At 38.6% G+C, this 27,424-nt stretch overlaps 1 protein-coding gene across 1 annotated transcript in view; it reads right to left on the bottom strand.

Moving 5' to 3' along the window:
• Nucleotides 1-279: 279 nt before the first annotated feature.
• Nucleotides 280-27,424, bottom strand: part of ROS1 (ROS proto-oncogene 1, receptor tyrosine kinase) — a 71,097-nt gene continuing 43,952 nt past the window's right edge. Inside the window, exons 32-44 of the mRNA XM_018078396.2 lie at nucleotides 26,604-26,778; nucleotides 26,011-26,128; nucleotides 22,959-23,146; nucleotides 22,236-22,325; nucleotides 21,384-21,519; nucleotides 20,804-20,966; nucleotides 20,463-20,527; nucleotides 17,716-17,845; nucleotides 16,665-16,762; nucleotides 15,851-16,054; nucleotides 14,575-14,709; nucleotides 9,152-9,315; nucleotides 280-609 (exon numbers count right to left, since the gene is read on the bottom strand). Coding sequence (XP_017933885.2) covers nucleotides 464-609; nucleotides 9,152-9,315; nucleotides 14,575-14,709; nucleotides 15,851-16,054; nucleotides 16,665-16,762; nucleotides 17,716-17,845; nucleotides 20,463-20,527; nucleotides 20,804-20,966; nucleotides 21,384-21,519; nucleotides 22,236-22,325; nucleotides 22,959-23,146; nucleotides 26,011-26,128; nucleotides 26,604-26,778 — 1,812 coding nt within the window. The 3' untranslated portion in view covers nucleotides 280-463. The remainder of the gene's footprint in view (nucleotides 610-9,151; nucleotides 9,316-14,574; nucleotides 14,710-15,850; nucleotides 16,055-16,664; nucleotides 16,763-17,715; nucleotides 17,846-20,462; nucleotides 20,528-20,803; nucleotides 20,967-21,383; nucleotides 21,520-22,235; nucleotides 22,326-22,958; nucleotides 23,147-26,010; nucleotides 26,129-26,603; nucleotides 26,779-27,424) is intronic.

Here is a 27,424-nt window from a genome sequence, read left to right as displayed (position 1 = left end):
GCTCAGCATTTATGTTTTTTTTCAATTTTTAAAATCTTGCTTGTGCACAGTGAAGCTAGACTTCAACTTTTCGTTTTTTTTCATGAACAAGTTGGTCTGCTCTTTGAAACAATGTACCAGTGCTCCCTTTTTTTGAAGGACTGCCTGTACCTAAGGCATACGTGATTGCATAAGTTTAATCAATACCACAGTAAAATCAGTTATTGTCTATATTTTATTACCTTAAACTATCTCCTGTGTAAGCACCCAAACCATAACATGTAGAAAATCAAAGGATACATAATTGTTGTCTTATTCTGGTGCACATCATTCAGTATTTTATTATATTTTCTGGTAGCTTTATTAAAAAGTTGTTGGGGCTTTTTTAAAACACCTCTGTAAGTATGACGATGTGCAGAATATTTTCCTTTGCTTCTGTCTTCTCTGAAAGAGTTTTTCTCTTCTTTCTCTGGGAGAACCAGACTTAAGAAAGTTCAGTAGAATTGATGCTTCCTTGATCTTGTTTGCCTTCTTTGACTAATACCAAATAACTTAAGCCCTCTTGATTCCTTGTTTCCATTAATGTGGCTGAAAGAACACTATCTGAATCTGCATATGGAGCCTCATTATCTGCATTTAAAAAAAAAAAAAAGAAGAAAAAATACAACAGCTCAATAATATACATATAGTATTTGAAAGCAAACAAGATCAGATAGCTGTTGGAGAAAGCTGGTCTAGTGACTGCATAAGGAGTGACTGATGATTTAAATTCATGTTCTGCTAATGCCTGCGTGGATTAGAACTTTAAGCAAATCACTTGGGGAAGGTTGGTCATCAGCATTCATACCTCCAGAGGCAGCAATACAGTTATGAATACTTGACTTGCTTCCTTTCATTGTAAAGATAGACTGCATAAAGCCAAAGTGATTTCAATCTGTACCTCTGTAGTAAACCTGCTAATAATACTGCTAAAGAGTCCTGTAACATAGGCAGTTTTATATCTACTAAATCATTATATACTGTCTCTCTAGACGACTTGTAGTATTCCGTCTTTCTAGAAGATTAAACTTGTCAATCCATTGTGGCTTTCTCATTTTTAAAAACTTTCTATTTTTTCTTAATTTGATGCAGTTCATATATACATAGTTGCTTGAAATCTATTGCAGGGGATATATATTTTAAAAATATAAAAATGGTTAACTAAATGCTCAAGTTATAAATGTTGCTATTTTTTGCATTTACTACAACATGTACCTTCTTTTACTACACTCCCCCCTTATTTTACTTCATAACTGAAAAGTTAAGCATGTGACATTCAGGGCTATGTATTCAAAGGAATTGCAACTGTTGTGATGTTCCACCAGGCAACACACAATTTATTATGCCACTATAATCACACATTTCCCCCAGTTATACAGTGAGAAATACGTTCCACATGCTAGAGTCCATTAGGCAATATTATCAGGAAAAGTCTGAAAGAGAATTTTGGTTTTAGAAACCCGTGAGCAAGACAGGGTTGGGAACAAACTATAGCAAATTATGGTCACATACCACAGTGACTGACAGCAATGAAAAATAATTTGATACTCATTTCATCAGTTCAGGACTATTATGACAATATTTGGTAATTCAACCCCAACTAAGCCTTTACCAATCAGTTCAGCTCTTCTTTGTATTTGTTTTTTGTTTAATAAAATTTTTAATGGGAATCCCCAGGGGCAAGTTACTTTTAAAAAGGCACACAAGCAAATGCTGAGGGCACATTTACAGCAAACTCTTAAGAGGGAAACCTTAAAATACCCAAGTAAAACTGGGTATTTACAGACCAGACATATGCCGGCTGACCTGCCTAAGTATAGAACACTAGAGGAGCATTCAGATTTGTTTCCTGTATAAGTATCTGGAACTGATGAGGTGATGTTTACACAAATGTGAGTATGAGGTCACTGAGATATTTTTACCAGATATATAGATACATTACTAATTCTTTCCCCAACAGGTCTGAAGAACTACAGAATATATTAAATATTATAATCCTTTTTCAGCCTATGCACAACTGCGTTTCTCATTACAGAGAAAAAGATCTAAAAAAATCAAATACTTTGCCCTGGTTTTACTTCTTGAGCTTTGGGAACGAAATAATCAAGAAAGTCTATTTTTGCAGAATATTCTTATCATGTCCAAAGAGGGAGGAAGAATACAGTGTTCATGACTTTTCTCCTATGACATGACATGTATAAGATACACTGCCATTTTCACAATGAGATTTTTAACTGTAACTGCCTTTTCCTTCACTATTGATTACACAATGAGATTTTTAACTTTAACTGCCCTTTTCCTTCACTATTGAGTCATCTCTTAGCGCAGTATTCAGTGCCCATGAAAGTTTAGCACTGCTCTGTTGTACAAGCCGAAGAAGTTACACGAAGATCTCAAGCTATATAGTGCAATGCTGGACTGTTGTGTAAGTCAGCAAAGCAAGCAAATACTTTTTGCTGGTTTAGTTGGAGCAAAACGATGGATGGAGACAGAAAATACTGAAAATGAACAATTGAAGAAAAATATCATGATAAATGTGAAATTGCCCTAGAAATGTGAGGGCTAGAAGCACACCAGCACCTTGAGAAGCCATAAGTCAGAGAATTCTGAATAATCTTTGGAACCTCGTTTCAAAAAACATTAAGAAATTGAAGGAAGATAGAGAGAAACTGGAGTGGGGAGGCAGGCCAGTATATTTATGAGATATCATTATTTTCTCTTCAGTTTTAACATTGCTAAAATTAGTTGATTGATGTATAGTCATGCTGGATTATACGTGAGTAAATGCAGGATAAACCATGTGATGTGATCCCCTCAGATTTCACAAGCAAAGCCTGGCTGAGTCAACAAAACACCCCAAGAGGAGACATCCAAGAAACACCTTCACGGAATCTGAAGTCGTGCTGGGGAGTCAACTCCAAATGTTTAAATTCTGAGGGGTTGTCTACACGGTGAACTGCTGCATAGTGTAGAGTTACCCATGCTCACTTTAAACAACCTACTTCAGGGCACGAGACAGGCTAGCTCTGTCAGTCCAGAGCTTTGTACAGGCTGAGAAGCACTCTGTTGAGAAGCAGGTTCCCACTGAGCTCTGAGCTGTCTCACGTAGACTGCTTCCAACAGCTAAAATGGCAAGTTCAAAACTCAGCATTTTACTTGGACAGACACGTCTCAGGTCTTAAATTCATGTTGTTTTGACCTTTCTGGACACTTTTCCTGGTAGTGCTGTGCTTAAAGCTGATGTTTAAAGCTTGTGCATAAATCACAGCCTCTAAGCTAAACTGCAGGTAAATTAATTACAATACATCTCTTGAGGAGTAGGCAGAAGCTTACTCTAGAGAGCCATGCATTAATTGACACAAGAAACTATTATCGCCTGACTCATACATAATGAGGAATAGTTTGCTTGCTTAGCCTCCTCTGAGGAGACTGGTCCTAACCTGATAAAATCTGTGCTTCCCCCTTCCCAGTCTCAGCATCTCAGTTAGCTGCTTCCTGCCACAGAGTAGCCATGGTGCTGCCTCATGATTGCGGTGTCTTTCCTTGCCTGCTTAGTAGACTCTGAGGGCTCACAACATGTTTTGAAGTCCTGCCTGGAAGGGTGCAAATTTTTGTGATGTCTTGATAAGCAGAAGGGGTTTTTTGGTGTTTAAATTCAAGAAGGTGACAACACATAAGAAGAAAAATAATGTCGGTAGAAAAGTTGATTGGTAGAGACTGAACAAACTGATCTGGAGATGCTGATCTTCAATTACAGCTATTTCAGGACCAGATCCTCAGCTAGCATAAATTAACAAAGTCCATAGAAACCAGTGTGATACCACCAATTTACACCAGCTAAGTAGCCAGCCTGAGACATTACTGATTCTGGGTAACATAATCTCATGCAATGCTTAGCACCTTCACTGTGGTAAGGTATTTAGAAGTGCAGACACATTTGCTTTTTCTCATTAATACCTTCCTGTTTTTCTCATGCATACTCTGTCCTTTGTCACTGCCACACAAAATATGTGGCAGTAAACAAGAGACGGGCTGCCTTACTGGCATGGCCACTGTGACCACATTCAAGAGGAGCACATGATGACATGTCTTTGTCAAGTCTATTGAACCTAGACTTCTCTACCTCAGCTGTGTTGGTTATCCCAAGGAGATAGTTCCTGTGTAGAGAATATTTTCCTGGTACCTGATGGCCACCTGGAGCTGGAGGTGCTGTGTTTCAATTTCTGCACATTGCCAGTAAGAATATAAATAGAACAAATATATATCCGTTTTAATACTCCGCTCTGTATTATATATCAGTGGAGATATATCTGTGTTTCCTGTCTAATGAAGCATATGATCTTGCATGGTTTGAGGATGACTCACGGAGCTTCGCTATTCTGTCAGACACTGAATGTGTTAAAAGTGAGAATTTTGTTCATCCTGCATTTCCTCAGCTCTAATCTGCTTGGAGCATTGACTGCCTGCCTTTCTTTTTATTTTAATAGATTTTTTAGAGATCTGTGAACTGAAATCTCTGTGTGCAAGAAGCTGTCTGAGGAACTACAGATATAAACATGATTCTTTTCTAGTTTATTATAATTAATAATATAAAAGCAACAAAAAAGACCAATTCCACGTTTGTTGCAATGCAATAAGGCTATACAAATAGGAAAGCACTCTCCTTCTCCAGGTCACAAAGCAGGATTCGTTTTACCAAGTTTTGAGGACCCATATCTTATGTGTCAATTTAAGCTCCCTGCCTAGGCTGCTTTTGCAGTCAACAGAGAGAGAAAGGAGGAACGAATCGCTTTGTGGAGATGCTTATTTCGCATCCTTGCCTTAATGCATTAACATCCTCTGAATGTGTCTACAACTCTCTGCTGATTATCAAACAATCTAGACAGATAGTGTGAATGCAGTGCTTATGTTTTAGTTTTCCTTATACCTATCCACATCTGTCACACAGATGTCAGCTCTTATAACATTATATCACGTGATTTTTTTCCATCAGTTCAATGCAAAGTATTAGCATGACTTTACTTGCGGCATCATATGGCTCACATGCATCCTCTGGAATCAAACAGCATTTATCTAGAGTACAAATAAGATATCACACCATCAAGTCCCCCTTTTCCTGCAGTGTTGTAACTGCTCACTCTTTTAGAAGAAGCCTTTTCTCTGACCTTTGCTGGCTTTGGGTCAGCCACTCACTAAGCTAAGTGGGGAGAGGATTATTGAATTTCAGAAAAATACAAAGGAGACTAGATACAAGGTTTTAAAAATGTCTCTTATCAACACATCTGCTTTAGAGAAGCTTCCGTGATTACGGAAGCCCAAGTGATTACTTTAGGTTCAGAGAGTTGTGTGGAACAGTTTTTAAAAGGCAGTTGGGTTTAGGAAAATAAACTGATGACTCTTACATGAGGAACAGAAAACAGGAGCTACTCAGTCAGCAGAGAGTGCAACATATAATTAATGATGAAATCACTGATTCTATATTTTAATTATCAAATTATATCACGTGATTATCAAATCCCCTCAGTGCAAAGTTTTGTACAGAGATTTTAAAAAAGTACAAGTGACAGTTTTAGAAAGTACCTGAACTGCTGAAAGAATAAATACACTGAGTTACTGGCTTTGTAAAGAAAAACAAAAAAAAAAGGAAACATTACAAAATTCTAACTCTTTTATCTTCCCACATTTTTCAAGCAACATCTCCAGCTTAGGGATTTAAAAATCATTTAAAATTGTTTAAAAATCATTTTGAGGCCAAATGTGTTTCCTCTTAGTCTTTAGTCTTTTAGCCTGGATTTCATCCAACTGTCCTGCATCTTCTCTCACCAGAGGAGCTACTTTTTCTGAGCAATTAGACATTTTTTCCATTTAGGACCAAAAGGAATTATGGGGAGCAGCCCTGATAAGAATAGTCCTCCTGGGTCATAAAGGCAAGGAGTCGCTCCAGCTGCTTAATGCCCAGTTGTCTGATGTCGGCAAAAATGTTTGCCAAATCAAACAGGTGTTTCTGTCTGTAAAGAGGCACTCTTGGGACCTGAAAAAATACAGTGCTGTCTTATATGTGCAAATGTAAAAACTTATGTCTGAAAATAGATGGTCCAGTTATTTTTACAGCAATGCAGAGCCATCCTTCTAGCACACTGCACCTCTTGTAAATGGGGGAAGAACAGACTATCTTTCAGCAATGAATGGGGACTCTGGTGACAGGGCCTCTGCTCAGTAAAGTCCCATTGAATTCAAAACCCACTGGTGTCTCAGTACTCAGCTGGTTAGTGCTGCCCTCACTCAAATAAATATCATTACTGCTACTTTAAGCCCACAATTAATGTCCTGGGAAAGCCTGTAAGAGCTAGAATGAAAAACTCTAGACTGGCAGACCCTGGTCCTGCGTTTCCTTCCCTCCCTTCCAAAGCAGCAGTGCCAGGAGGTGCTGGTATTGCTCAGGCGTATTTATTGACACTTGACACCTGCTTTAGAAGGGTGACTCTTGCAATAGCACAGCATGTGTCTCTTTTGCCATCCCCATGCTATCCTGTTAGAGTACTGCCCAGACCACTAACATACTATCTGTATTAGTTCACCCACACTTGCCATCTGTGAGTCATATTGCACTGGCATTAAGACTATTGAGAAAATCAGCTCTTCCACCTATGAAAAGCACTGACAGCATGTATGGATCTGTTAAAGGTGTGGCTACCTACAAGCAGGAAAGACTCAAGACAGTTGGAAAGATGTATGATTCCATGTAAGGCTAAGTATCACAGTTATTTTGAGGCATGTTGTTTCACTTTGCTTGACATTTGTCTCTTTCTTTTGGAACCAGGTCACCTGGTGAGAGCAAACATTTCTTGGCAGGAGGCTCATAATAGGAGTTTCATTACACACAAAGGCCAACGACCGTGTAACATTTTTGGAAAATGTTGTCCAGGACAATCCATCATGGAATAGTCTTTTGGATTTGTTTTGCCTCTCATCTTTCTACTACTACTACAAACACAAGTACTTCACTTAGTTCCAGCTAAAAATTAGTGCAAATTTTTAAAATCACTTACTTATTATACAATATTTTACAAATTACAAACTAAGACATATTCCAAACCCTAAACTGTTTTCGACAGGGTCATAATGGAGCGTACATTTTAGTCTGGAAGCTTAGCTAAAATCTGAGTGGCCTTTTCTTGCTTAAATCAATCTTGCTTCTGGAGTCCACATTTCTCTGAACTCCACTGCATGAGATTTACACTGCAGGCAGAAAAACTGTTGAATTAATTTAAGGCTGGACAGCTACAGAAAACTGACATGCACGTCTCCCTGATCAGGTAATTCAACAACATTAAGACATCACCAGGACTCTAGACCTTCAGTCAAGTACACAGCAAAGGGAAGAATGGGGGAAAGCCAGAAGAAGAAACACAGCATCTAGTGGCTAAAAGTCTAAGGCTCAGGGAGGGAGTGTGCCAAGCATGAGCTCTGAGAGCCAAAGCTCTGCCTACACTGAATTACCCTGCTTACTGGAGTGGGCCTGATTTTACCAACTAAGTTACTGTAAACAGACTTAATGGAGTCTGATTTTAAAAGTGACCACCATCAACAGATTCCCTGAATACAACATACACTATGGAGTACTACTACTGTTAGGACAACCTTGAAAGTCCATTATACAACAACATTTTCTGCAGTAAACTAATTTTATCAATTTTTTGTCATTTAAAGTGAAACTTTTCATGGAAGCCTCAATCCATATTTCCCTTTGCAACAACTTGGTCATTTCTAAGAATACTACTTCTGTTCCTGGCAAACAAACAAAGCAATGGCTTTTTCTCTGTGATCTCTGCTGTGTGGTAGAACCTGAAATCTTGGCAAATTAATGTTTTTTACATTAAGAATATATATTTGTCATCCCATTGAAAGCAATTATTTACCAAGATTGAGCAAGTTAACAGCAAGGGAAAGATCATGCTTAGTTGACACATGTTAAACAGAGATTTGCAGAGACTGAAACTAAAATTCTTTCATGTTACATCTGTGCCACCTGCTTCACCAAAAGGACAGCAACCTATGTTCCAGCCCCTTTCCCCAATTCTAAGCAGCAAAAGGGTAGCCTTCTCTTTAGAATTTTCAGCCCTGCTAAAGATTTTAACAGATATGGATGTAATGCCACAAGAATTTCTTAACTCCCTTAGTTTTGATGTCTCTGACACCTGTGGAGCTACGGAACACAGCACAGGATGTCTTATCTAGAAACCACAGTAGCTCAAGAGTAGGTGTGAGCAGTTGAATCAGTACAGCCCCATACCCAGTGAATGTTGTGTTCCTGTAGCCATCCAAATATTAAACATCTAGACTGAGATACTGTATCTGAGATGTTGCATTTTGGACATGATCCTGAGTAAAGTGTTTAAGGGACCCTGGTTGAGCAGTGATGTTGGACTAGATGACTTCCAGTGGTCCCTTCCAATCTTACCCACCCTGTGACTCTTTGTATTCACTCCATGAATATAGCAAGTCACCTAGACACCAGTCATCATTAGTGAAGAATAAAGCAAAAGGTGACTCCTTTCATGCTAGGATACATGTCTAAAACATAGGAGTTATCACTTTCTGGAGATATCTGTTTCTACTTCTGACTACAGAGCTATTTAGAAGAGTATCTTAGATGAGACTTCTAGCTTGTAGACAGTTGCATTTAGGTGAGATAAAGTCTATTAGCTAAAGGCTATTAGCTTGGGCATAGCGCCTAATTGATTGGCTGTACTCCTTTCCTGACCTAATGCCAGGTTTAGATTTGTGCCAGACTAAGTATCTCTTTCCTGAATGCCACTATTCAGAACAAAGATACCCTTAAAGAAACTAAGGAATTCCAATGTATGCAAATAAATAAAGCTTTTCATTATAGCCTAAGGGTGAAAAATCAGCTGCTAAAAAAGCATGAAATGGTGGGTTATCAGTGTTGGCTTACTTTGGTCCCATCACGTCTTTATAAAGATTTTGAGTCTTGCAATGGCATGTAAACTTTGCTGTTTCCATTTTACAGGCAAAGAATTTGAGACAGTGTCAAATGCAATGAAAAGCACTGCTGAATTCCACTTTGCTCACAGGGAAGAGGCCATAAGAACAGGTGCTGGCCCAGACTCACCTTCAAAAGCTTGGTTGATGACTCCAGTTGATGCCTCTTTGTCTTCAAGGTAGTGGGTGAAGGACAGTGGACAGTATCTTATCTCTTGCAGTTTGGCATGAATATAAGAGAAAGTAGGTCTGTTGTGAGGCTCTTGGGACCAGCATCTTGTCACTAAATCACATCTGAAAAAGAAAAATTTACAATGCAAACGTTAACGATAATAGAATCATTCATCTCAACACTTACCATTAAACATCTGAGAAGCAAGCTTGGCCTGAAAACTTTCTATGTGGTACAAAGATTATCATCAGCTGCTGAGGAAAGGAAAAACAAATTAAAGATCAGATGTCAGGAATACTCACCTTAAAACCTTTTAATTTTTCAAAGATGGATATTTCTGAGATTGGGAGCAGCTATAACATAAAAACAACAAATAACCAACAACAACAACAAAACACAAAAAAACCCACCACCACTAAAAACCACACTTGCCATTAACATCTACTCTCACTGAAAAAGCCAGAAATATTTTCTAAGGAAGCAGAGAAGGAGGAAATTCTCTCACAGAAAAAAAAAAAAAGCGTAAATCCAGAAATGAACCTGAAGATTTTAACTTATTTAATCCTCCTTCAACTCATGTTACCTCAAATTTAGAGGAAGTTCAAGGCAAACCCTCCAGCACAGTGAGTGTTAATTTAGATTTCTACCTCCAGACTAAAACAAAGTGGAGTAAGTTTTCCCATCAAAGGCAAAAATGCTATAAATTTCCTCTGGGTGCAGGGATTCTAGCCCACGTTGTACAACACTATCTCTACCATTCAGCGAAAAACTTTACCTCCTGTTTGTATAAAGGATAGGGCTGGTTTTTATTCCTTAGTCAAGGAACCAAATCCTACAAAAGCCAGTGGGAGACAGGCTGAAAACCAAAACACAGACAACACCTGGACATGCTAAGTGTTGGGAGTGGAAAGAGGTCTTAGAGTCTCAAAACCAGAAAGCAGCCAGTGAAAGGCCTGTTCAGGAAGCTGCTCATGGAATGTGGAGCATTTACCTCTAAGCCCTAAGTTCAAACCCTCCCCTGACAAACACGCTCCCAAACCTACTGCTATGTGATACCGGGCATTACTCTGTTATGTGAAATGAATTGGCTTGCTCAGATCCTTGCTTATCCATCTTAAAAAGTAACTGCTGTCCTTCACCACAACTGGGTATTTTACAAAACCCTTAGTGACAGCTGGGAAAAATCTCTTGACTTCTGATTTTTCAATGATATTTCTCATTAAAATATTAGTGTTGGATGATAATGTGAGTAGAAAAATTGTTTCAGAACCATTTTTCATTGACCTGTATCTAGTGGTTTCCAAGCTGAACAGAGCAATTCTGTTTTTTGAAAATGATCCCATGAAATTTTGCAAATCCATTTTAAGAATCTAATAAATGGTAGTAGCTTCATAACACTCTGAATCACTTCATCTGCTTGCTTTCAGGTGTACTGGTTATTGATGACACTGGAAATATAGAATGAAAAGTACTGAATAGGACTCAAAATGAGGTTAAAGAATTGGTTTTCCTTCTGCTGTCTGCAAAATGTCTGTCACACTAAATTTCAGCCTTGGATGCTGGAAGCCAAACCATCTGCTTTCTGGTTGTGATTGTTGGTAGGATATCCAAGCAAAATACATGAATTCAGGTGCTGTGCTCCACCAGGTTAGCACCTGGGTTCTCATAAGCAGAGCCTTGTGGAAGGCGTAGCAATGAAGTAAAAGAGCTGATGGAGTACACTGCTCCTTCAACTGAAAGGAAGAAACAGCCAGCCATAAGCCAACAGAAGAAGAAAGAAACAGGAAATTATACATAAGTCATAGGCTCATAGAATGTTTTGGGTTAGAAGGGACCTTCAAGGATGATCTAGTCCAACCTGCCAGCCATGTGCAGGGACATCTTCCACTGGACCAGGTTGTTCAAAGTCCCATCCGACCTGGCCTTGAACAGCTCCAGGGATGGTATATCCACAACTTCTCTGGGCAACTTGTTTCAGTCTTTCACCACTCTTATCATAAAAAAATTCTTCCTTATATACAATCTAAATCTACCTTCTTTTAATTTATGAATCAGAACATCATGAGTGTGGATTCTGAATATTTTTGTATTCTTATGACAAATCACTGTCTTTATAAATAACTAATTTTTTATTGGACAATCTGCTTTATAAAGCAGTTCAGTTTTGCTATGGAGTGGGGATATTAATTGTTGCTGAAACATTCAGTACTGTAATTTTCTCTTTTTAATTATATTTCATATTTTTATTTACTGAATTAAATTACTTGTTAGTTGTCTTAAAATATCGATACCAGGTAGAACTGGTATTTTTCACCAAGTATTTAATTCAGGTAGGCCTTTGGTTTCTAATGACAAAAACTTCTTGTCTCAAAATATATCTGCAAATTTTGCATGTACAGCTATTTGTGGCACGATATTTAGCTTTCAAGTCATGCTATGATATTGAAAGCTTTAAGTCACACAACATAAACTTCCACTAGCTCAGAAATGCATCAGCACGAGGTCAATCAAGACGGTGAAAGCCAGGTAAATATACCAAGTTGCTTATAAACAATAGCTTTTATCCTGTACATATTCCTATATATTTGGGGATCCAAACATATGTTGGCAAACAGTGCATCATTTTAGCATAAGAAAGAGACTTGGAGGATTCCCCTACTTTATAGGGAAAGCCTTTCAGGAAAAAGTGCAAAATAACAGTTCCAAACACAGCATCAGCTAAAGGTTTATGTTAGGTTTAAGAACTAGCCTTTACACCTAGATGTAAACCTACACACCTACACTTCACACCTGTGTTTTATCTGGGTGCAACAACTGACAACCATATGTCCAATAGAGCTGCTTACATGGGGCAAATTAAATTTCAAGGGCCTGGAAAAAAAAAATAACTAATACTCAGTATCCAGTCCTGGAAGCTGAAAGTGAACAATTCCTGAAATGTGCTACAGAGCACAGAAGCTATAGGGCAGCATTACCAATTTTTTCTCCCATGAAATGGAAAATATAATCAATGTGGGATTTTCTTAGAAAAAGTTGTTACGATGAAGAAGAGTTTCTGCTTTCATCTGATGCATTCTGATCAAGGCCTTCTTCTCTCTCATTCTCTTAGTCCCTCCAGGGGGCCATTCCCAGAGACAAATAGCAAAAAGCTTTTAGTTACCAAACTAAAATTTCTTCATCGAAGTCAGTTGTGCAAATTTGCATGGGACTGAGCATTTTGTGAAACTGCAAAATCAGGTCAGCAAGTGGTATGGTGCTTGTACAAATTCTCTTGACTGTAATCCACAGACTTTGAGGATCTATGTTAGCTCGGATCAGTCCGAACCTTGGCATTCTCTTGCATGCAAGTCTCACACTCAAATGATTGTACCAGATGTGGATCTGACTGCAAATGTAGCTCCATTCATAGATCTAATTCATATTTCAATAAACGAGTATCATTTATAGGTCCCCAAGCCCCTTTTTCCAATTCATTACCACGCTTTACCTATCCACACTTCTTTGGGGAAGAGTAGATGATTAGTCCCTGGAGCAAAATCTTGTGGAGGTAAGGGAGAGAATTTCTCCCCTGCCAAAAAAAATCCCAATCCCACTTTCTTAGTGCTTTTTCACTCCAAAGTTTCTGTGCCAGCCCTACTTGCACTTGCAGTGTAAGCCTACCACAGATTCCTAAACACTTCTCAGCTGAAGTACTTTGGCCTTTGAACTCTTTTCCTGTCAGTGATGGTTTGTTTTGTCAAATGACAATGAGCAAGCCAAAGTGCCGAGGAGACAATTACTGACGGCTGGTGTCCTGATGCAGGTTCAAAACCTCAAGGAGGGAAACAGGAATGTCAAGAATCCCAGCATGCCATTAATGACCTAGGAAAGCAGCAAAAAGCTATTTATGCTACTGACAGAAGCTGCATGCAGGTGCTGAGTGTTCACCAAATGAGATAAAAGATGGTACAAGAGCCTAAGCTCATCAGCTCCTTGGCTTTCCCACTCTTAGGCATTGATCCTACAAGTTACAACAGGCAGACCAGTATTTAAGCCCTATGCTATGCTAAGTTCAAGATCTGGCACCTTAAAAATTACTTCAAGCAAAGTTTTCTTAAGATTTGGTCACTTGTTTTAAGGCAACTTATGAGCCTTTGCTTAAGCTTGAATGTCAGATTAGTACAGGGATATAGCTGCCTCCTATCCTTTTTTATTCGCAGGAGAGCTGTCAGAAACTTTTTGAGGAATCCTTTTTCAGAAGAAGATCTCAAAAATAAAATGGCTTTGGGCTCTCATTTGTTCTGTGACTTCCAGTTTTCCCTCTGTTCTTAAAATTCTAATCTCTTCAGTTTTCCAGTTCCTCCAAGTGCTAAAGCTTGGGGGGATTTGGTTTTATTTGGTTTGGTTTGGTGTTTTGATTGTTTTGGTTTGATTTGGGTTTTATTAATTGCTACTATGGTGTTTCAGCTATATCTACATAATAATAAATAATCATCTTTTTTGGAATTCAGAGTATGGTAATTGAAATCTGTGAAATCTATCAGAGAAATACTGGTTTTCCAATCACAGAATTATTCTCAAGCCTTTTCCTCAGCCCCAGGAGTAAGAATTGTTCAGTAGCCTCTTCTATTTGTAGGACCAGCTGTCACATGCATTGTTGGGACAGAGTGGGTAATAAAGAAATTGAGAAATGAAATTAGACAATATTGAGTGATTGTTGAGTTCACATTCAGCTTCCTCCTTTACACATTTCTCGTCAGTATGGGTTTGATCCACTAGATGTATTTATTTTATTATTTTAATTGCAAGAATTTTGCAATTAAACCTGAATTTTGTGCTCAAGAGACAAATAGAAATTCAAGGCTTTATTTATCCAGCCCAGCTAAAGACTAAGCAGAATTGCAGACTTCCCTTTTCCTGTACTGCTTCGGCTTTTCTTATTGGTTTTTGCAAGAGTTCTATCTATAAAGAGAGCACAGGTTATTTTTCACATATATTCTAATATTAGCCTAATTCCTGCATCTACCATTGAGAAAGCCAGTTATAACTACTGTTACTAGACCAGTAAATTCTTTTTTGAAGCCATCTTAACTTTTAACCAATACCGTCAGGTACTCCCAGGCAGTTCTCACATTACTACCGGATTCATGCCCAAGACTGACTTTATATTGTCCCTGAAACTCTATTTAAAAGACCAATATTCGCCATTCAACTTCAACACTTATATTCTTGTTCACAGGCTGCACTGCTGGATGAATTAACAGGAGGTTGGCAGCTACCAGAGCTAGCTGTTTTATTGGAAACAAAAAGGAACGATGTTGAGCTCTGCGTGGGTATGACTGGCAACAGGTCTCTTGCTTCTTATAAATATTATCAACAACATTTAAACAAAATTAACTTACAGGTCATCAGGACAATTGGTTGGAGATTCCAGCCTTCCTCCTGATCGTACATGGTGTAAAACTTCTGTATTGGACAAACCCGGATATGGCTGTTGACCCAAAGTTAATGTTTCCCACACTAGTATTCCAAAAGCCCTAAAAAGCCCACCAAGACATAAAAAAAAAAAAAGAAAGAAAAATTAATAGCCATAGTCATCATGAATAATCTCCTTATTAACAGCTAAAATATGCCTAACCTAAGAATAAGACTCAGAAAAATTAAGTTAGAAGTCTTAATTCATTGTTGTCCCTAAGCCAGTCTCTGAAACAGCTAAAATAGATGTGTAGAACCGACGCACTTTCCCATGCTCAGTGAGACGCAGCTCAGAAGACACTGAGTACCCACATCTTCCCTGGGCAACACTGCCTGACTGAGCATGTCCTCACTTAAACAAGTGTTTAGAAATCTCTAGAGGTGACGTTTTAAATGGAGGGAGACAAGTTCTCCTAAGCCCCACTCATGGAGCAATCAGCACCTCATTTGGTTTGGCACAGAGCACTAAACGACTTGCTTAGACAAGTGCAAGAGTGGCAGTCAAATGGATTGGTACAGGGGCTGAGGACTTGGACAAGATGGGTGGGTACAACCCACCTGAGTACCTGTGGCCACGAAATCTAAACTTGTGTGAATCTCAGGTTTTGTGGATCTGGTTTTATTTGGTTTTTTTTTTTTCATGTCTCTGACAGTGGGTCTCTGCTTCTTCACCATACACTCAAAGTTACTGAAATACACACTTTAGGTAAACCTCCACAGCAAAGTGCTTTGACCTTCCCCTGATGACACTGAGAAAGTTGATCTTCAAAATAAAGAAGTCACTTGAGGAGGGTAAAACGGTAAGGGTATTTGGCTGTAGGAATGAAGTGCCAATAAACCTAATGAAAACAAAATGGAACAGCATGCAGGTAGTCGATTCACTGTCCAATCAAGTAAAAACCACATTGTGGGCCTAGTACAAAATTGTTTAAGTGACATAAGTGACATTCATGACTTTGAATCCAGAATCCAAAGTTAGAACTCAAAGCATAAAGAAATATACCCATAATACATATATATCATATATTTGTGGTGTCAAACTTTTCATTAGCCCATTAAAATATCACTTAGGAGGAAATCTGTCTTAGCCTAAATATTATTAGAGATGGAAATATACAACCTTGTAATTCCTCCTACTAACTAATATTTTCTTGTTGTGGGATTTAATATTATTCCCACAATTGTGTAGCTGCTGTAACTCACCAGACATCAGAATGATTTGTAAAGACACCATCAATAAGGCTTTCAGGAGCCATCCATCTGACAGGGAGTAGGCCTTCTCCTCTTTTCCTGTAATAATCATTTTTGTAGACATCTCTGGCAAGCCCAAAATCACCAATCTTTACTATCCGGGAGGAGCTCTCATATTCCTTCTCAGACACAAGGCAGTTTCGAGCAGCCAGGTCCCTGATTTGTAAGGCAGAAAAAAGAGGATGGAATTTGCATTGCAGAATAACTCAGGTCTGTAAGTCACGTGGTTCAACCCTCTCTTCAGAGCCATGCCAACCTCAAGGTTGGATCATGGGACTTCAGACCTCAGTTAGTTCAGTTTGGCGTATCTTCAAGACTGGAGATGATGCAACCCCTCTGGACAATCTGTTTCAGTGGTTGATCTTGCATTGTGAACAACATTATCTAATATCCTTCACTGTAAGTTGTACCTGTTGCTTCTCATCTTTTCCCTGTACTTCTCTGAGAAAAGTCTGTGTCCTCTAAAGCTACCCATTAGGCAGATGAGGACAGTAAATTGGATCTCTCCACTTGCCCTTCTCTCTGTTGCACAGGGTATGATTCTTGCTAAGGGTTCAATAAGCCCTGGATTCAGATCTTAGAGTAGCCCAGCATTTTGAGAGAGAACTGCAGATGATATTTAGGAGAAAAGTGTAACATTAGATTTTACTCCAGTGCTCTCCCCTTTCCTGTTACATTGTGACATCTTTCAAGGCAGTTTTCCCAGTTAAGAGAATTAGTCCCGACTCTGTGGGTAAATCTATGAAGACTAACGTGAGTTCTGTACCTGTGTATAAAATGCATTTTCTCTAAATAGACACAGCCTTTGCAAACATCCAAACATATATCCAAGAGGTCAGTCATTGTCAGTAAAGGGTTCTGGAGCTACAAGAAAGAAAGACAGAGGTTAATCATGCCTTTCAGCTTTACCAACTCAGAATGACAACCTCCCTATGTAAAGATGGTATTGTTTCCTCATTTGAAATGTGTAGGATTTTTCCAAAAGAGTAGAAGCAGAGATGTAAAATCTCTATATGTCAATAGAGTGAATATTAATTAGGAGCAGGGTAAACTGCCAAATCACTACACTATAAGGAAGGTGAATGCATCCTGTTCTTTGATTTGGGACTAAAAATATCCTAGGACCTTCAGAGCTGTGGAAGAAATGGGATCCTGAAAATTTCCTCCCACTATCAGATCAGGTTTTCTTGTTGCTGTATTAATCAGTGTGATGTATGTCTAGTAGAGTACATGTATATACATTTCAGTACAGTTCAATACTGACTGTGGATTTGATCTGATCATGTTAATGAACTGTACAATTGCTATCATGATATAAAATTTCATTGTTGAGTCGTTTTGACCTACGGTCCTACCATCCACATTCTTAATCCGCATACTAACTATGAAAAAATTTGCTTCAAGTTGTTCATTCTTTATTCTTTTCTCTTTCCTTCTAAAGAATTTGAGGATATGGGGATAGTATCTTATATGTGTGGACTATACCTCACACCTTAATGATACTGCTATTATTTAAAGACAAAATACCCCTATGATGCCTAGTAGACCACATACATGACCACCATTATTTATGATCACTTTTCAAAGGACTGGTTATGATTTTGACAGAGAGAAATTCAGCAGACATCTCAACTGAAACTATGATTTTGGTCAGTAATCTAATGATATTCACTCTTCTTCACAGCACCACTGAATGCAAGCTTGGTACTCAATATTGAAGTCTCAGGGTGTTAAGGAAAAACCAATTCAGACTTTGCAGGTACAGAAACAGCTGAACGTCAGCATGGACTTTGAGAAAGGGCAGTTCCTTACCCTACCTTTTGTCTTCTGGCTCCTCGTAAATAGTTAAGTAGATCCCCTCCTTCCATCAGCTCCAGTATAAGATACTGAGGTTCATTTAACAGGCACACACCGAGTAACTTCAGAATGTGGGGATGATCGAATTTACTAAAGAGAGGGAAACAACTGTAAGACTACAGATGAGAAATCCAGTTGGTTGATAGCTAACAAAACGTATATAGCTGTAAGCAATGAATGAGCAGTTTGGCCTTTACAATCCTGCCTCTACGAACAACATGATTCAGTGCCTGGATTTGCTCAGTCATGGGGAGAATTCAGGGACAACCCTTCAAAACACAGGCTTACACTGCCTTTGTATATAGGCACTCTAATACATGTACCCATATTAAAAAGCACACTTCATTCTATTTCCAGGAAACAAAGAAAGGTAGCCAAATGGCATTTTCTCCTAGAAATAATGTGATTTGCCACCTGTACACTTAAAGTATCTATATTATTTTAATAAATTACTTTTACTACTATATTCATAGTAGAACTGATGATTCAGAAAAATGCACAGAGAAAGGTAAAAGCACAAGGTGCAATATATAATTTTCACAATTCAGAGGGGAACTGTTTTTCACAGTACATTTTCAACAGAAACAAAATACACATGACAAATACTTATAGGTATACAAGTAATTGTCTGTGTGTGTCTAAAAAGACAAAGATTACCACAAAGGAATTGGCACTCTCAGACCTAGCACTTTTTAAAAATGAAGAATATTTTTGCTTCTGTCAGTGCCTGTGTTTTTACAATCACATCTCTTGTTTTAGAAAATGGTTTTGCTTCTCACGACTGTGTGAAAGCACTTGCACCAGCAGTCAGAGAAATTTGACTCTACTGGGAGAAATGATGGTGTCCAAAATGCTGTCAAATGCACAAGTGTAAACAAATAAAGCAGAGGGACATTTTCCTTCTAACCTCTTTTAATTCATGTAGTCTCAGGTGTGGCCAAAACTTTAGCAAAAAGTGTGATTTAGAATTTGACAGTTGCCCCTGGCCCCTAGCACATACCTTTCAATCAGACAAATTTTGGCACTTTCAGGAACAAAAAGAGGGGAAGGAGCACCTGGCATTTTTCCTTACAACCAATACAGACCTTTCTCCACTGAGTTGTCATTCCTTACTTCCCAAGTGATGGGATAAGGATTTCCTACATATATCTGTACACAAATGACTCACCAATTACCAATAACAAATGACTTTCTGTAATAGAGACAACTCAATTTCCCCACTGCTGCATAGCAATAATAGAAGTACTAAATAGTCCTATATTCAGCTTAACTGTGCCAGCATGCATAGCATTACAATCCAAATTTAAATGAACATCCAAAAAGGCAAGCAAAATAAAAGTTACTCTTTTAAATCTTACATCAAGGTTTGTAAACAATCAGATCTACTTATTTTTCCTTTCCATGCTTGATTTCGTTTATGAGACCTTACAGATGAACATAAAGAAAAATCATTAAGTTCTCCATGTCTGAACTGTTATTTTTCATATTAAAAAATAAATAATAAAAATATATCTTTTTTATTGTTATTGTTTAATGACTACTCGAAATATATAATACTTAAACTTTTCTATTATTTTAATTTCTCTGACTCATTTTATTGGTGTACATATTAATGTTTACATTTAAATGTAATAATTTTCAATTATATATTCTTCCAGGATTTCTGGGTTTGGATTATAACGTGCAACAAGAAAGTAGAATTGGGGAAGTTTCAGAGACTTCAACTATGGGTCCATATAATTTCCATACTACACAGAAAAGAGACCTTAACTGGGTTTATGACTGCTAGATAGACTGAAGAGAGATTATAAGACATTTACACACAACTGCTACTGTTTATAATTAATTTTTGCTTTAATGACATGGTTACATTTCGGTTTTCACAAGCCTTTTACCCCATTCAGGTACAGTATGTGGAAAAAGTTAGGCAAAAAATGCAAGATTTTTTTAAATATGTAACCAAAAGTAGAATGCTGTGAAAACCAATTTCAAATTTAAAACCACAATATTTTCTGTGCATTATATAAAATCCTTCATTTTTTTAAAATGCTTCTAATTCTGCATTCATGAAATAAAAGTCAAAGTGCAGAGGTGTGTCTGAAAATTAAACTACACTCTTAGTCCAATGTTACCAGCTGAAAACTTCAGTTGTATTTCTGCTTGTTTCTGTGGAGACTCTGGAAAACCAGATTTTCAGCTGAAACACAAACCTTTCTATGTGACGTTCTTGCATTGGTGACAGATGCATTTCTACCTCAATAGAAAAGGTATGTGGCAGCCTCTAGTGGTAAATATGAACATTTTTTAGAAACAATTTCCACAGTAAGTTAAAACTTGAAGGCATCAGCTGGTTCTGATCTGTTTTGGTAAAACAGGATTAGCCAAATGTTGTTTGACTGCCTTTAGCAACTAACTTAGTCTTAGATGAGCAAGGATACCAAAATACACCAGTCCAAACCCAAATAAATTCATGTTATGAGCATACTGAACTTGCAATATATATATTAAATTTTGCTAATCTGTTTTATAGCTTTAGTTTTGTAAGATTCATCAGTAGTGATTTACTTTGTTAGCAAAAACAGGAGAACACCCTAAAAGTGCCACAATACTTTGTTTAGAGGAAAGTGCTGCTTTCATTCCTCTGGAAGGCCACCATCTTCACATGATGCTGGCTTTGAAGGGTGCCCAGTGGCAGAGCTGTCCCTACCTCATTAAGTGTGCCTCCTTCAAGAATTCACTCTTCTCGTGGTCTGTCGCACCCTTCTTCAAAGTCTACTCAAGAGAAAGCAAAAGTGTAGTTACACTTTGGTCATCACCATCATCATCACATAGCACTTACGTAAAGCAATCATACATAGACATGGCCTTAAATATACATTATTTTCCAGAAATCATTACAAGGAGATAGGCATAGCTTTAAGTGACTTGCAAGAAATGCTGCAAGGAAGTACCCACATTTGTCAACACCCATGTCTCAGGTAAAACCTCTAAGACAAACCTATCTGCCCATCCCATTCCATTGCCAGAGAAATATACAGATACAATTACCTTGACTGCTACTTTGGATTCTCCATTTCCACCTGCCAGGATATCTACTGCAGTCCCTTCATACACTTCTCCAAATGCTCCACTTCCTAACAATTTGTGTAAGTTCAGTTTGTCCCGAGGGAAAGCTGGCAATGATTCAATCTCTGCCTGAGAAGGAAGAGTACTACAAAACAGCAATACTAATCACTTGTTCATACCTAAAAATGTTTGAAATTTTATTAAAATTCTTCTTCAAATGAAGGTGGTATTATTTCTATCATCAGATACATTTAAGGGAAGCTTAGTTGAGGCCAGGATGTTTTGGAAGCTATTGGAAAACACCAGAACTTCTTCCTTCCTCATGCACTTACTTCTCTTGCCAGGGTGAGCATGAAGGGTGGGCTAGGGGCAATCCAGGCCAGGCTCCATGCCAGGGAGACCACATGTCAGCAGGCCCTTCAGAGCAGACCTGCCCTGCAGCACAGATGCAGCCCTTAACTCTACCTTGAGGTGTCAGGAATGAGTGCCCTGATGAAAACTGGTACAGGGAAGCCCTCTTACATGTTTTTGTCCTGAAAATACATCTGCCCTGAGGACATACCGTATAGCATAACAGGCATTGGCTATTCCCACTGTCTCAGACATCCCTCTGAGTTGAGCTAGTTCCTTATCTTCCTTGATATACACTATCCGTCCAGGCAAGGCTTGTTTTCTGGATTTCCCTCTTTGGTGCCATACTGGAACAGAAAAACAGATGATCAGGTATTTCGCTCTGAGAGCATCCCAACGTTCAAACAGGCTGAAAGGCTACAGACTTTTTGATATTCAGTTCAACATGGCCCCCAAGCATCTCATGGGTGCAAGTCATTTCCAACCAGCCATCCGGCCAACTTTTTACCACAAAACACATACTAAGCTCATTGTGCTGAGAAACCAGTCAAGCATCCATTTCTGTATGTGGCAAGCCTGAAGGGCAGCTGATGCATCCCAGGGAAAGGAAGAGGAGTGAGAGGACAGGACCATCAGATGTGGACATGTACATCTCAGGGTAATCATTGCATCCTTTCTTCAGGAACAAATCTTAAGAGAAAGATAATGGGACTCTTGCATGAATAAATGCAGTTCCAAACTTGAGAATTGTAAGGTACAAGTTTTTATAAGGATACATATGAACATCAGAGCTCCCTCTGCATTCCTGTGCTCTCCCTGCAGGTAATCAACAGCAAGAAATGCCTGAGGATGGAGAGAATTTGCATCCTATTCTTGATACTGAAAATATAAACAGTTATCTTTAGGGCTTCAAAGAATGAGAATATGTAAATTCCTTCCAGCTCCCATCCTAGGAATAGCTCAGCATTTCCTTAAACCTGGAGGACAGTCATCTCCCAACACCTGGACTGCCTTTTACTGAAGCCTGGCAAAACAAGCATATGCAAAAAATTTAGCCACATACCAAAAACGAATAGCAAGACCACAGCCAAACTCAGCACAACTCCAATCACAGAAGCAATGGCAGTGATGGTGTCTGTGGTGCCCATGCCTTCTGTTAAATAGAAGAGGAAAATTGGTTAATGATTGTGTATACAAACAGTATCAATCCTATGGAGCTGACCTGAGAGAACCCTTAATCAGCCTGCTTTGTGAATGTCTTCCTCTGCACAAAGCTCTCTTGTAGACTGTATGTGGATGTCTGCATTTGGTCAGACTAATCCTTCTCCCCCAGACCTGGGCCATTTCTGTGGTGATGACCTACAGTGTATGCAGAAAGAGAAAATACTGAACTGTTTAACCACTCAAGGTGGGATTTCCAAAAGCACCCACAGAGTGTAGGTCTAACATTCTGGCCAAAGGAAAGAAGTAATCCTCACATCTTTGCCCAGTGTGGGAGCTTGCCTTTTTTCAAGAATCATATCATAAAGCAGTGGCAGGGCCACAGAAACAAACTAGTATAAATGAGCAGAAGTACATTTCAGGCCCACTGTTCTGTGCAAAAGAGCCTACATGAGCACTAGCAGCTGGGGTCCATCATATAAACGTCACCAGTTATTACCTACAAGACACATTACCTTTGCAGCAACATCATTATTAAAATAGCAAGTCTCTGTTCATTAATTGGTGTGATTACTTAGAAATAAAAAAAAAAAAAAATAAAAGAATACTAAAGTATGAGACATACCTTTACCCAGAACTATATTCTTGCTTGTGTCACTGTATTCACCAACTCCCAGTGCATTTGCAGCTGCTGCTCTGAACTGGAAAGTTCCTTCTAAGTTCTTGGCCTTCCATGTGCAAATACTGCCACAGGAGCCATTGTAAACCACCTCCCACAAGAACTTCAGTTTGCTAGTGTTGCCAGACTGCTTCCTGAAACATGCACAGCACAACACCACAGATAAGTCATTAATGCCACGAGGGCAGTTTACTGCTCCCCCCCACCCTGTTCTTCGCTTCAGTTCCATGGTTTTCACAGCATCTCTCTGCCTGCATGAAAGCTCAATCCGGTTGTGAGATTCTGGCTACAGAGTAAAAAATTGTGTCGTGCCGTTTCAGCAATGCTAAGAATCACACGTCTTTATCTTCACATTGGAAATTAAATACTAGAACATTTTAGACATAAAAAGCTACAGCACACTTTCACTTGTTTCAGTGTATGCCTCACAGCCACAATTTCAAAATTTTCTTATTTAGCTTTCAGAAAAAAGTAATCATTTTTTTCCTATCCTTTTTGATTGCCCAGGCCCAGAGTAATTCAGTGGCTCAGGTTTCAAAAGCTAAACAGGAAGTAAGTAATTGGCAGCAAAGACACAATTCTTTAGTTATCCACCTTCCCATTGGACTGAGATTGACTGCTCACAATAAATTCAGAGCTGATTATTCACAAAGCAAAAGAAGACCATGTATTAAAACTTGAAAGGCCATATCTGAAACATCATTTCATGTCATGCAAGACCATGATATATCATGTGAAATGACCTTCATGAGCATGTCAATCATTCTCCCAACACACCTTAATGCAGAAAAAAGTTCAAATGCTTCTAAACCAAACAGACAGGGGAAAACTATATTTTCATGTCCTTGGTGTACAAATATCCCTATTAGAGCTGTATGATAAAAAGTGGTTGTTTCAAAGGGCTATGCAAATATTTTCTAGAATGCTGTGCAAATGATCTAACATTTTTCTACCTAATGAAAAAGGGCCACGAGGCTCAAAGTGAAATTCAGTCAAAAACATCAGCATGTGCACATTCAGACTGAAGGAGAAAAGCTTATTTAATTGAAAGACCACCTCAGCGATGCTTCATAACTCCAGAGACGAGTAAGAAGCTGGAGTCTGGAGAACACAGCAGCTAATGCACAGCCTTGACACAGGCCAAGAGACTGACTTTTCTTTACCCATCCACAGTAAGTCAGATACGGACTGGCTGCTGGTATATCAAAATTATTGTTGACTCATAGCACGTGGGTCAGTGCTCCCATATGCTCGCAGAGCTGTACGGAGGAAGCTTACAGCACCAGGAAAATATGTCTGGGTGAAAACTTATATAGGTAAGGTGTGCCCAGCTCCAGAGTGCTGTCAGTCCTTAGGTTTCATAAGCAGAGAGTTGACTGAGAAGAAAGAAATAATAGCTGAGTTTAGCAAACTACTTCCTTCCATCAGTAGTGATTTCAAACAATGACATGGCTGACATCTCAGAAGATGGACTCTTCTCATTTTTAAATAATGGTTAATTAAACTTTGCTCTGACTGCTTTAAACAGATCTCTCCAGAGTCATGGTTAAAAAATTAGAAATTTCAGAGTCACTGCCCACAGCAATATACTCTAACCTGCCCACCCAGCCCTTCCAATGTCAAGGCAGGAATAAGCATGAACTGGCACTCTAGTGTGACATGTATTTGATGACAGAGCAGTCTGTATTTGATGACAGAGCATTTTAAAAATTATATAGTTATCAGAGACTGAAACAGTTAATGACTTACTCATTATAAGATCACCAAAAGACTTTTGCAATCTGCAAAGAAACAACTGCTCACCCAGCAAAGCCTACCCCTCCCTCAACATGCCTACTGTGAAAGGACCTTCAAATCAGATGAGTGGGTGCTGTTGTCCAACTATCCCAGGTGCAGGCATACCTGAAGCTACAAACTGGATTTCCACATAAGGAAAGAGACTAAGAAGAGACAAATTCTGCAAGGTGGGATAAATTCTTCTTATCATGCCAAGGTCCTCCCTTTTACATGATGACTCTGCTGTGAAAACCTCTCTGGAGGAGCATGGAAAACTTGTGATGTCCTGTGACATGATCCATGGTAAAACTCCCTGCCTCAGGGAGGTACAGAGTGTTCCCACCTGAGCTGGAAGTGTACATTTATTCATGAAATATTGGAGTTTTGGGGGGGGCTTCCCCCAGCCCCAGCTGACCAAGACCACCACATCAACCAACTGACATGGAAGCTGTAACTACCAAGTTTCACCGCGGGATCCAGTGGGCTGGGATTATATATATATTTCCAACTTTATCCTTTCTTCCCCTTTCTCTCCCTTATGCATTTCTTTAAGTGTTATCTTTATGCTTTAATATTGCTATATTGCTATAGATGCTTTAATACTTCTATATTGCTATAGATGACAGCACCCAAAATGGCAATATACCTGTTTACCTTTGAAACAAAATTGTTCCAAAATAAACTCTACATACATATGTTTGCAAACACTGATAATTCAATGTCATTTCACTCTAATACACCTCAAGGGATTCATTAATAAGAACTTGGGTTACCCTCCCCTTCTGAGACAGGTTGTAACAATAGTCATCCCGTGTTAGTGGGAATACTCTACTTCTGGCAACGCTATAAGACCTTTTCACGAGTCCTCTGAACACTAAGATATTTATACATATATTTTAGCCAAAAATACATACTACATACTTGAAATCTGTGATTTGAAATTATCTCTGAATCTTCTAATTCACTGACAAAGATCCAAATATATCACCATATTTCAAAGTTGGTCTGAAAATATTGCTAGTGTATATTTTCTTCTAAGTTTTCCAGGAATTTCTGGAAATTATGGCTACCTGGTTTATCTAAGAAAGGGATCCCAATGAGAAGGGCCTTCTGCATCATAGATACTTCACTCTTCCCATCACAGCCAACCTGGAAATTCCTGCACACCGGATTTTTTTCTGGGCTGCTACCTATGGGAAGGGTACCTGTATGCATAGCTTACCTGCTTTCTAAGATATAGTAGGTCAGGTTGCTTCCATTATCATCAGCCTTTTCCCACTGTATGGAGTTTTTAGAGTCTTCTGCTCTTTTTGGTACTCCCGGCTTACTAGGAACACCAGCTTAAGCCAAACAGGGAAAGAAACAGAACCTTTAGAATGTGTTTATAGCAAGACAAAGGGCCAACGGGTACAGAAAAAAATTAGATGTGCACATGGGTGTTTAGACACACAAAAGGATGGAGGATCTACAGCAATAATCCCCATCTGGAATGTATCTTTGGCCTTCTCTTTGCAATGGATAAATTTCAAAATTTTTATTCACATGTAGCCTTTCACCAGTAATGAGTTCATATCCATACAGGCATTTCATTTCAGTTTCCATCACTCTTTTCCTCTGCTCCACTTGGAAATAAACCTCATTTCTTTCGCCCTATTACTTTCAAAGTTATGATATTGTATTATTCTTTCTCAAACACGCAGAACTATTGGCTCTTAGTATAAGAAAATTGCCTGCTAAATTTTAGAAAATATTATGTTTAATATTCGCATCTTGAAAATAGTCTTAAAATCTTGTTATCCTGCACTGAGTGCTTACCTGTAGTTTTAAAGCTTGTTGAAGAGGAAGTGCTTTTCAGTCCTGTAACATAAACTACTGTTACTCTTACAAAATAGTTGGTTGAAGGAAGAGTTCCTGTCAGGTTGCATGTGTAAACCAGATCTGCTGTGCACGTAGTGCTTGCAGGAGAAAACCAGTCACTCTTTGTTGGCCACTAGAAAAAAGAAATCATCATAGTCAACATTATTGCTCTTCTGAAGCATGTCACAGTTCTATTCCTGGGTAGAATTACTACTTTTCCACCTCTTAATAATGTAGTGGGGATATGACACATGTGCTGTTTCAATCATGGGACTTTGTCCTCTTAGAGACCAAGGTCACAAACCCTAATTTTTTTCTTTGTTTTCAGAAGACCTACAAGTCTTGTTGGTAATAACGATCAATAGATTAAGTGACTGCTTTACACAGCCAAGAGGAGCCTTCTCCTTGTATTTCTGGATCACCATGATGTGCCCATGAGTTCAGCTTGCCATGACACAATTGAAAGGAGGTGGTTTAGAGGAATTGTACTATGACATTTGTTTTAGGGCAGGGAAATCTTTGGTGTAAGTTTAATGAATCTGATTTTATATATTAAAGAATCTATGTGATTCAGCTTAGCACATGACTTTTTCAGTGTTCATTGGTTCAAGTGCTAAAATCTGAAGTTTTCATCCATGTTGCTGTCACTCTAGCGCTTACTTCTACAGTTTGCACTTCTGGATCTGTCTTTGTCTCTAGCATTTTCTCCTAGCCTCTATCACAGGAAAATAAAATTCAGATACTAGGTTGTAGTTAATATTTATTGCTGAAAACCCTTT

Source organism: Manacus vitellinus, unplaced genomic scaffold (genome assembly GCF_001715985.3).
Source record: "Manacus vitellinus isolate BGI_N305 unplaced genomic scaffold, ASM171598v3 scaffold_4_pilon, whole genome shotgun sequence".
NCBI lineage: Eukaryota > Metazoa > Chordata > Aves > Passeriformes > Pipridae > Manacus > Manacus vitellinus.
Note: the sequence above shows the minus strand (reverse complement) of the source record. Positions and strands in the feature narration are given on the sequence as shown.